Here is an 11,342-nt window from a genome sequence, read left to right on the forward strand (position 1 = left end):
CACACACACACACACACACACACACACACACACACACACACACACACGGGGGCATCTGTTCCCCTGTGTCTCACTTCTGAAAACTTCCTCTTGCCTCAGACATTCTTGGCCCTGCTGGACTTCCACACCCTAGGGTCCAGCTATGAAGCTCTCCCCCTTTCTCTAGCCGGGAGTCCTAGGCTCACTCTTCACCGCCTACACTGTCAACATGCCCCTTCTCCCCACGGAAGGCAGAATCCGAGGCTGAACAACACACTTTGCCTGCCTGGTTCACTACTGAAGAGGTATGTGGAAATGGATGAATGATTCACTTCCTCCATTCATAAATTTGATGCATCTTTTACAACTACCCTCTCTCCACGGGGCACCCTGTTGGGAGCCAGAGACGGTGAAGCACGGATGGCTGACTGAGTGACTGTCTTAAGGACTTGGTGCAGGAGCCAGGGAATCTGGTTCTAGGCCCACTCCCTCCTTTCACTGGAACTTACTCAGGCTCCCTATACCTGTGGCACTCGGAGATGCTATCATGCAGGCTGACTACTCGGAGGCCTCCTTGGGCCACCTCAATGACTTCGGAAGCCCGCCACGCAGCAGGCCTGTCCATCAGCCGTTCGCCAGCATTACTCTTGTTTTCACATAGCAGAGAAAAACTGCCTGCACGGCCTCAGACTCTGTTCACACTCACAACTCATCGGTTCTCACGTCACACTATGGTAACTAAGACCTAGGATGCTGGCTCTGGCCACGGCACCCTCCCAGCCCCTCCCTGCCGTGTCCGGCAGGGCTGAGTCCCCTGGGTGGCCCTCCCCACACACCCTCAGGCCACACCTGGATCTCCAGTTGTTGGACAACCTGCATCTGCACGCGGCACTGGGCCGTGCTCCGGTCATCCAAGGCGTGTTCTGTGTTGAGGTGTCTTAGAGGGGAGGGGGCAGGGAAGAGAGTGAGTTCCCTGGGGTTCCCCGACTTCACCTCTCCAACCCATCCTCCAACCCATCCTGTCAGCCAGCCCTTAGCCAGAAAAAGCAGACAGAACAAGAGATACAAAGAAGAGAAAGGGGTGGGACAAAAGGGAGGGGGGCGCAATTGAGGAAGCTTTCTCCTCAGCCTCCTTTGATGTCTTAGCTAAAACCGGGCTACAGAGAGATCTAATTGCAAATGAACTAATTAAGTAAACCTCTGACGAAGCGTGAAAACAATTTGTTTGACCCTGATGCTGCAAGGGTCCAGGAGCCGGCGGAGTTAATCAGTCACTGACAGAGCTTTGGCACTGTGGTGGCAGCTGGCCGCCTGCTGCCAGCCGCCTGTCTGCCTCCTACCCTGCCTATCCCCGGCCAGCCGTCTTAGGCCATCACTCTCCAGGATGTGGAGATGGGCTTCTCTGACACCCCTGTTCTGGAGTGGGAGGATGTTGGGTGGGTGGGTGGGTGGGTGGGGTAGCTGCCAGGGGGGAACATGGGAGGCAGGGAAAGCATTGAAAGAGCTAGTTCAGCTCCGACACTGGGACCCCAGGTGACCAGAGCAGGCTGGACAGAGAGGGTTCCCTTCAGCGGAGGGGGCTGGGGGAGACCTACTTGATAAACTGGCCCAGGTCCTCACACAGGGTCTCACAGCCCGGCCACTTGCATTCTCCATGTCCATAAAGGGGGTGGGAACTCGGGCTCTCCTCGTGGGAGGAGCTGTAAGGGCAGGGAAGAGGTAATGGTCAGGGCCCAGGATGTCCTCTCTCCAGCAGCCCTAGGCCCAGCTACTGGTTTCCCGTTCTGTGTACCAAGAGAGAATTGGCAAACTCCTGGGTGCCCAAACCCTAGCCCCTCCCTCCTCTCAGTCCCCACCATGGTGCCACCCTTGGGGGTCCAGGTGCTACCCCCAGGGCCATCCATACCTGTCTCTCCGAGATGTGAGCACAGTGGGCTGTCCGTTGGGTAAGGGGTGGTGGGAGAGGGGTGGGGAGACCTTGGGGGGGCTGGCGAACGAGGTAGCAGTGGCAGCCGCGCTGGGGAGGTCCAGCCCTTCCTGCCTGACGCTGTCCTCAGCAGGCTGCCCTGGGGCACCCTCGCCTTTCCACAGCTGAGGCAGGTCTGTCGGGCACACGGCTGCTGCAGGAGACAGAGGCAGGCTGGCTGGCTGGGAGCACAACGAGGGGCCTGGGCCTTCCCCGGGGGCTTGGTGAGAGCTGTGGGGTTGGGGGCGGGGCGGGGCGTCGCTCACCTTGCGGGAGGGCCTGGAGGGGCCCTGAGGCTTGGCTAGGCTGCAGGCTGACCAGCCCCTGCCTCTGCAGGTTGAGCAAGTGCTGTTGCTGTAACTGTTGCATCTGCAGGAGCTGCTGCTGAAAGGCCAGCTGCTTGTTCCCCAGAGCCTGGGGGGGAGCCCGAGGGGGTGGGCAGAGAGGGGTGCCGTTGGCCTCAGCCGTGCCATCTGGTCCCCACGCTGCCGCCACCCCCTCCCAGGGCCTGTCAGCCCCTGGAGCTGTCGTGGTGGCGTCTGCAGCTGCAGCTTCTCTGCTCCCGGCCCAGCTTCCATAGGGCTGCATCTCGCAGTAAACACACGCATGCACGCACGCACGCACACGCGCAAACACACACAGCCAGACCCAGACACGCAGCACGACGCCCTCCCTCCCCCCTCCTCCTCCTCCGCGGCAGCTTCTGCTATGCACGCCGCAGCTGTGAGCTTGGATGGGTGGGTGGGTGGGTGGGTGGGGGGCTCTCCTCTTGGTGATGGATGAGCCTGTCAGATCTGAGGACCACTCCCACCCGGAGGAGACCCTTCCCACATGGCCAGGGGCCCCTTCTTCTGGGGTGGGAAAGATTTCACATCCCCCCCCATCCCATCCTAGCTTGCTTTTATAGACACAGTGCTAACAAAGTGGATGAGACATGACCCGGAATACGTCCCGGAACAGTGACATCACCACCACTGCCCAGACACAGGCTCCTGCACATGCGCCCCCCGCCCCTCCCCGCTCCGTTCTTCACACAGGCCCTGACAAGTCAGGCTGCTGGCAAGTTTTCTGAGCCCAGAGAGCCAAGCATGTCCTGGATGTTTGGGAGGCACTGTTCTGGAGGGTGGGCTGCTGTATTTTAAAGATGGCGAGCCACTGAGGCAGGAGGCTAGACAGCTGAGAGTCAAAAGCAGATCTGTGGCTGCTGGAAGCACACTGGGCAGGCGGGCGGGCTGGCAGAGCAGCCTTCTGGAAAGGGGCAACCAGGAAGTGGGGCCGCAGTCTGGTCAGGAAGGAGACATGTCTGGGACAGGAGGGACCTGACGGAGGGGCACTGTGGCAAAAGGTGGAGCAGAAGGCTGGCTGGGGGTTATGAGAGTAAACGGGTGAGGCTGTACAAGGCACCATGAGACAGGGCAGAAGCCAGGGCAGGCGAAGGCTCGGGAGGCGTACTGCCGAGGGTTCTCAGGGTGGGACCACCGGGACATAAGCAAAGGCCACCAGGCACACCCAGTGACTTGCATACACTCCTACATACGTGTGCAGAGGCAACACAATTTGAGGCCAGGAGAGAAAGGACAGGTAGGGATGAAGGGTTGGAGGCTTGTGACTCTCACCCCTAGCTTCCTTCTTGTACCCTCCCTTCCCCTCCCAACTTTCTTCTGGTTTCCTACTGTTCCCTCAAGGCCATTCTTCCCTATCGGAAGGAGAAGGCTGCAGGTGCTGGAGCCAGAGCCCTGGGCTGAGGGGGGTGGGGAGGGCGACGACATCACCACACTGGGCAGGGCTGGGCAGCCACTCACCTCTTTGGGCTGCTGCTTTCCAGCCTGCTGCTGGGTGAGGAGCTGCAGGTGGAGCTGCTCTTGCTGCTTCTTGTAATATTCCTGCAGCTGAGGGAACAAGGTGAAGGGGGCAGCTTCCGGGAGCTGCAAGAGGCAAACCCGGCCCTGCCTTGCCAAGGCTCCTGCAGGCAGGACGGGCAGGGAGAGAGACCTAATCTCTTCAGCATGTCACAGTGTGTGTGTGTGTGTGTGTGTTGGGAGGCACGGTGTTCCAGGACTGCACCCTGCTCCTCCAGAGTTCTCAAGACAGAAGTGAGGCCAGCACGTGGGAAGGGAGGGTGGGAAGAGGCCTGAGACGATCCCGCAGCCCTGGAGGAATGTAGATCCCGTCTGGCCTGGGCAGTCTCTCTGGTTTCTGCCACAGCCTAGGTTCTCAGTGAAGGCTCGAGGAGGGAGTGACGGGCGCTGCCCCTCCCCGGGGGCTAGACTCACCTGCTGGAGCATGAGAGCCTGCTGCTGCTGCAGCAGGGCCTGCAGCTGGGGGGGCGACAGGATCTGCTGCATCTGCTGGGGGGTGAGCATCTGCTGCGACATCATGGCCACAGACACAGGCACCTGTGGGGGTCGCCCCGTCCGTGAGTCAGAGCTAGTGCCCCAAGCTAGTGCACCTGCCTGGGCTCTGCCACCCGCGGCGCTGTGCCCCACATCGCTGTCTCTGGATGCATGTTGACCCTGTTCTCTGATAAAAGCTAGCTACGGTGTGAACTTCTTCAGGCTACTAGCGGATTAACAGTGGTCCGGGGCTGGTGTATAGCAGTGGCCCGTAAGAACAGCTGTGATCTCGGGATGCATGGTCCCGGATGGAGGAGATTGGATGGCACTGGAACAGGCCCACCTTTCCTGGGCCACTGGGCTACTTCCGGCCCTCAACATGTTTAAGACTGCCAGCCAAGGTGAGCCTGCTCAGGAGAGCAGCCGAGAGACAGAATCCAAAGTTGCCTGCCCGCTGGACACGGTGGTGGACTGCCTGGAACCCCAGCACGAGGGCAGATCCCATGAGTCTGACGTCAGCCTGAGCTACACGGAGAGACCCTGTCTTCCCCAAAGCCTCAGGCCTGACATGATCACACTCCGGCGTGAGTCCACCTGGCCCCTCTCTGAACACAAGTGTTCATGACACACCCGGCCCTCCAGAGCAAGAGGCCCAGAGAGCCCACGCCGCTGGGACCACTGTTGAGTGTGTGCACGCGTGAAGTCATATCTACAGCGGCCTGGAGAGCATGCTAGGCCAGCAGGCATAGTTACTCGCCCTCTCTAGGGAGCTACTGTCCTCAAACCGGAGACACAGGAGTTGGGCTACAAAAAAAAGAACTCAGGATTCTTGAAGCCCAAGCAGAGCAGCTACCTGATCCCGTTAGCACTCTCTAGGAGCTGCCGAGGATTCACCTACAGTAAAAATGGTTCAGAGAAAAAACAGTGACATCATGCTTTTTCCACAGCCCCACCTTCCCTGAGTTCCCTCAGTCAAGATACACAGAAAAATAAAGTAAAATAAAAAGTTACACAGCCCTACAGTGGCAGAGACGGTCTGTTCCCTGGACTGCTTGGAGAGCCCTGCACGCACAACTAATTTCTCACTCCCAGGCCCTGATGGAGGACCTGGCTCACAACAGGTGCTCAATTAAGTACCAGACAGAAATGCCTTCCCCAACTGATGAAACGTTTCACTGTAGGCCCTAAGACCCAGAGGGAGGGGAAGGGAATGGCCTGTCAGGAAGCCAGGTCAGCAAGCAGGTCTTGCGTGGACCTTCCCCTCAACCCCAGCCTGGCCCGTGGGGCAGGGAAGAAGGAGTTGCTTCCCTCCCTAACCTGGGGCCTCAGCTGTGAGCTAACCCTTAGGCCAGATATTAGAAGATCCCCAAGCAACAGGAGCAAGCAGGGAGCTGTAGTAGATGCGGGGATCCCTCCACCCCTGGAGGTCTCAATGCCCCCCAGTTCTTCTCCCTACCCAGAACCAGAGCCTGGGCTCTGCCCCTGAGTTTTCCCAGTCCTTCCATCCCAGATCTGTGCTGAAGCCCCCAGTTAGGGTAACCACCCAGCTTTCAGTCTCAGACTTTGCATGAAGTCTAAGGTGGTGGGGAAACACTCGTGGGCTTTCGTTTTCAGGTTCTACTTTTTACCATCAGAGAGACCATATGGCTATGAACTCTTGTCTACAAAGGTCAGGCGCTCCACTGCAGGCAGGCCTAGAGGTGTAAGGATGGCAGACAGGGACCAGGCTAATCTGACTTGAAGGGGCCTCCTGGCTGAGATCTCAGGGAGACTGTCCTTTTGAAGCTTTCACCCCAAGGCTGGGGATACAGCTCTCCTGGTAGAGACAGCACTGGGAAAGCCTGGGGTTGAACCTAGGCAACTGCATAAAGTCAGGTATGGTGGCCAAGCATTAGAAAAGTGGACTCAGAAGGATCATGAGTTCAAGGGTAACTGGACTATATATTGAGTTTGAGGACATCCTGGGCTACATAAGACACTGATCCAGATTGTGGTGATGATGATAATGATGGTGATGATTTCTCACTTAGCCATGGGGTCATGGCACAAGCCTTTAATCCCAGTACTCTGGAGGCAAAGGCAGGTGGATCTCTGTGAGTTTGAGGCCAGCCTAGTCTACAAAGGAAGTTCCAGGACAGCCAGGGCTACAAAGAGAAACCCTGTCTTGAAAAACCATAAACAAATAAGTGAAAAGAAATGGCGGTTACCATCAGGCCCGGGAACCTAGGTCACCTGACTCAGGAAATCTGGGCTGGGCTTCCCCATGAGAAGGAGGGAAGGACCGCCATAGTTCCTGCTCAGTGTTAGGGTACTTACAGCCTCAGTCCCGAGCTGGCACCCACCTGCTTTTTTGGCACCTCTCAGCAGACACAGGACCTAGTACCATTGTCTGACCCAGCACTCGGGCCTCTCAGCCTGCAGACCAATCCCTCGGCAGCCTAGCCTTCTAGAGACCCTTTCTGGGTGAAGTTTCCTCCTCCTCTTCCTCTTCTGTTTTTCAAGACAGGGTTTCTCTGTGTAGCCCTGGCTTCCCTGGAACTGGCTCTGTAAGCCAAGCTGGCCTTGAACTCAAGAGATCCACTCTGCCTCAAAGTATTGAGCTTAAAGTCATGCACTTTAAGCTCACCGCTGCCTAGTGTAGTCTTTTTCTTTTAAAAATATAATTTAATCTTTTTTTTATCATTATCATCATTAGTGCGTGTGTGTGTGTGTGTGTTTGAGAGAGAGAGAGAGAGACCCCCACCAAGGAAAACTTTTGGGAGCTGGGTTCTCTTCCCTGCCATGAGTTTTAGGGGCTTGAACCCAGGCTTGTGTGGCAACCACATTTCCCCACTGAGCTATCTCCCTGGCCTTCATTACTATTCTTTGAAAAAAATCACTAATCCCCATCTGGCTCCTGGGATTGGAACATCTTCATTTCTTGGCCTCACGAAGGAGAAAATGAAGCTGCTGCTGACTGAGCAGGTGCCAGGCAGGTGCCTGAGCCCTTTAACATGCCCTATACCCCTGTACGTCCAGAGCAATCACTGAGTCGTATCCATCATCTCCACTTACACAGTGGAAGCCAGGCAACCTGCCCCAACCCCAAAAGGATAAGAGCAGAGTGGGGAATGAAGGGCGTTTCAGGGGCCACTTAGGACAACTCGCCAGGAAGGACACTTGTCACCGCAGCAAGAACTGAACAAGAAGCAGGAGAGAGGGCAGGTGGACACACCGGGATGTGAATGACTGATGGCAGAAACCAGCAAAGGACATGGCCTGTTCTTCCTTGGGGATTTCTGACTTGGAGGCAGGGGAACAGAAGAGACTACTTTAGAAGGCATTTCTGGCCCCCTTGCCTCGTCAGTTGGCTGAGCAAGTGGCTGCAGGAGCCTCAGCAGAAACCTAGATGGACCTCACCCTGTGTTCTGACCTCCAGGTGGCTGGCTCGGTGGAGCCAAAATAGAGTCAGGGAGATGGTTTGGCCCAACTATCACCATGCCCCACTTGGGCTCGCATGGTGTCTCTGCACACTCACTGGGATGGGATGTGTCAGAATGGACACTGGTCAGTTGGGAGGCTCAACAGCTGTGAGTCCCTGCCTAGACCAGCCTAGGCAGTTAAATGGTCAACAGTGCCATTGCAGGAAGGCTGGCTGAATGCCAACGCTCCTCGATCCCGAGCCCTCCATCCACTTTGAATGCAGGGTGCTGGGTAAAGCACCCTTTTAGAAGGAGCTGAGAGAGTGCCTGACATGGAGGAAACATATATAGGAACTGAGCCTTGGAATAGATCCAAACTCAATTTCTGAAGGGTGGACTCAGGGCTTCCTGGTAGGTGGGCATCACGTGGGGCATCAGGCTGCCATGCCGTTTGTGTCTCCTCCCTTTGCAAATGACCAGAAGACCCTCAGACTAATTCTGTGTCTAAGCTGAGTGAGACAGACAGTGTTGGCGAGGAACAGGGTTGAGTGCCTGATTATTCCATACCACGTGGAATCTGAGGCAGGAGGATTACTTCAAGTCTGAGGCCAGGCTGGGCAATATAGTGAACACCAGGCCAATCAGGACTACAGCATGAGATCTTGTTTCAAAGAACAAAATAAAACAGGAATGGAAAGATATCATGTTGTGCAGGCAATTCACAACTGGCTTGCCCTTAGGGGCCTTTAGGGTCCTGACAACGTCCTATGACATCATCTGGGCCAGGTGCTTCAGATATAAGTGGTTTGCCACTCCTACCCCCCCTCTCCTCTTGCACTCTCTCTGCCTCAGTTTCTCTCCTAGGGGAGCCCACCTCCCCCCCATCCAATAAAACTCTTTCCTATCAGACCTGTGTATATGTGGTGGTTTCATTTTAAAATAAATACTGACATTGGTGCATTGGCCGGGGAATCGAACCCGAGTCAACTGGAAGGACGCTATGCTCACCACTACTTTAAATAAATACTAACACAAGGAGGGTAGGAATGTAGCTTGGTGGCAATACTTATCCAAATGCCCACAGAGCCCTGGTTTAACTCCCAGCTCTATATAAAGCAGGAGTGGTAGCTCGTACCTGCAATCCTAGGCAGACAGAAGGATCAGCACTTCAAGGTCACCTTCCTCTATATCTACATAAAGAACTGGAGGCTAGCCCGGACTACACAAAGCCCCCTTTTTTTGTTTTGTTTTGTTTTTGGACAGTTTTCTCTTTGTAGCCCTGGATTTCCTGGAACACAGTCTGTAGACCAGGCTGGCCTTGAACTCAAAGATCTGCCTGCCTCTGTTTCTTCAGCGCTGGGATTAAAGGTGTGCACCATAATCGCCTGGATGAGGCCCCATTCTCAAACAAAACAAAATAAAAATCCATAAAACACAAAGTCAACAACAACAAAAAAAAGGTACAACTTCCAGAATTATGGAGCCAACAAGCCAATGAACCTGACCCTGGCTACCTCCCTGAAATTCCTGGATGCCTGCTCAGCCTCTGGCGACTGATTTCTATCTGCCTGCAGCGATGGACACTACTCAGGCTTAATACCTTTTGGAAGCTCACTAAGGCTGGCTTCAGGAAGATAGTAAATGAGGCTGGAGGTGAGGGACAAGTGACCTGTCCAGGAGCAGAATGTGCCCGTGGGGCCCCAACCACTTCACTTTGTTACCATGTCACTCAAGTCCTAAAATCACAGCACATACTTTCTGGTAAAGGGCCCAGCCTTAGTCCTCCCATTTCCCCACCAGAGCTCACAGAAAAGCTATTTCTAGGCTCCTAGGCCCTAGGCAGAGTTTCTACAATCCCTCCTTAGAGACAGTACAGATGAGGTGGGAGTAATGAGACAAGGAAGGCAAACAGGGTTTGCCTTTTGGTGGGAAGGGGAGGCGGAGCATCCCTCCAGCCAGTTCCCCCATGTCCCTAGGAGCCCAGGAGCTTGAACGGCATTGGTACCTCTGATGGAGATAGCACATGGAACAGAGATCTGAAGCCAGTTCTTTGGGCTCAGTCCTGTCCCTGCTCTTCTTTGTAGGGTGTGACGCTTTTTAATTGTCCACTTGCTACAAGCTAGAATCACTTGAGAAGAGAGTCTCAGTGACGGATTGTCTAGATCAGGTTGGCCTGTGGGAATGCCTGTAGGGGATTGTCTTGATTACATTAATTGACAGGTGTGGGGGGGAGGGGGATGGGCCCTGAAAATGAGTGACGTGTTGGCACCACTCCCTGGACTGTATGGGTAGAGAAGGCAAGCTGACACTGGGCACCCATGCAGTCATCCTTTCTGCTGCTGGGTATAATGTGCCTAGCTGCCTCGATTTCCCTGCAAAGACGGAACCCTCCCTTCCCTAAGCTGTTTTTTTTCTGTCGGGTCATTTTTATCACAGCAACAGAAATTAGGGCATAGAGTGACTTTGGACTAGTTAGACACCCTCTTTGAGCCTCGGCTTCCTCATTTGCAAATGGATTAATAACAGCAGCTGTCCCGAGGGTATGAGGGCCAGCCTTGGATAAGCACTCTGTATCCAGGCTAGTGGGGGTGGGGAGGGTGCGGTAAATGCTCCCTCCGCAAGACCTGTAAGTTTGATCTTCAACACCCATCCCCAGGAACTGCTGGCCAGCCAGTGTGACCTAACTGGTGAGTTCCAGGCCATGGAGAGACTGTCTCAAAGGAGGTGCTGATGATTCTGAGGCTACCTTGGGGATGACAAGTGAGATTATCCTCTGGCCTTCACATGTCACATGCACACAAACACGAACACATGTGCATACACAAGCAAAAGAAAAAAAAAGTACTTGGTATCTGCTGAATGGAAGAAGAAGCTGATTACTGACTGGAAGGTGAGAAGGAAGAAAAGAGCCACCTTTGCCAGGCTCGGTGGCGCACGCCTGTGATCCTAGCACTCCGGGAGGCAGAGACAGGTGGATCTCTGTGAGTTCGAGGCCTGCTTGGTCTACAAAGTGAGTCCAGGACAGCCAAGGCTACAGAGAAACCCTGTCTGGAAAAACAACAAACAAACAAACAAAACATCCCGTTTCTCTCTCGGAGCCCAGCACAGCAGCTCTTTGGCAGGGGAAGGCAAGCTAAGGAAGTGACCTTCTGATCACTATCCCAACATTCAGCTGGAAAGTCCCCCCTGGTGCTGGTTCTCCACTCAAAGTCACCTAACTCCTCCTGTCCTGCTGGGGTTCACAAGGCCCTTTCCAACTGTAGGGGAGGGGGGAGGGGGAGAGGGGAGAGAGGAAGGGAGCTCCTGTTCACAGCTCTCACCTCCCTGTTTTACAAGCCAGACTGGCATGAGGAGAGTGGCTGTAGAACACCCACAGGGAGGTCCCTCATCCTGTGAGACCTAGCCTGACAGCCCAGGAGAACTGTCTCCCCCTGAGACCTCCCCCTCTCCCTCCCTCGGTTTCCTTTTCAGACCTTTGTCCCCTAACCCATCTCAGCCATACCCCTTGGCCAACTCCACACTCAGAAGACCTCTTAGAGTCTTCCACTGACACTCATGGTTGCACAGCTGTCTGGCACCTTGAACTTTTTCAAAGTCCTTTCCAAACATATGCTAAACACACACACACACACACACACACACACACACACACACACACACACA

The 11,342-nt window shown here is 55.0% G+C and overlaps 1 protein-coding gene across 2 annotated transcripts in view; it reads right to left on the reverse strand.

Annotated features, from left to right (window-relative positions):
* The window catches only part of Foxp4 (forkhead box P4), a 54,350-nt gene that overhangs the window by 8,821 nt on the left and 34,187 nt on the right, over positions 1 to 11,342 (reverse strand). The window contains exons 4-9 of one of the 2 annotated variants that reach the window (XM_055613576.1): positions 4,219 to 4,341; positions 3,748 to 3,834; positions 2,212 to 2,359; positions 1,886 to 2,096; positions 1,575 to 1,679; positions 829 to 916 (exon numbers count right to left, since the gene is read on the reverse strand). In XM_055613576.1, coding sequence (XP_055469551.1) covers positions 829 to 916; positions 1,575 to 1,679; positions 1,886 to 2,096; positions 2,212 to 2,359; positions 3,748 to 3,834; positions 4,219 to 4,341 — 762 coding nt within the window. Of the gene's footprint in view, positions 1 to 828; positions 917 to 1,574; positions 1,680 to 1,885; positions 2,100 to 2,211; positions 2,360 to 3,747; positions 3,835 to 4,218; positions 4,342 to 11,342 lie in introns of both variants that reach the window. The other variant, XM_055613567.1, reaches the window with a different exon arrangement.

Source organism: Psammomys obesus, unplaced genomic scaffold (genome assembly GCF_907164565.1).
Source record: "Psammomys obesus unplaced genomic scaffold, mPsaObe1.curated_primary_1811, whole genome shotgun sequence".
NCBI lineage: Eukaryota > Metazoa > Chordata > Mammalia > Rodentia > Muridae > Psammomys > Psammomys obesus.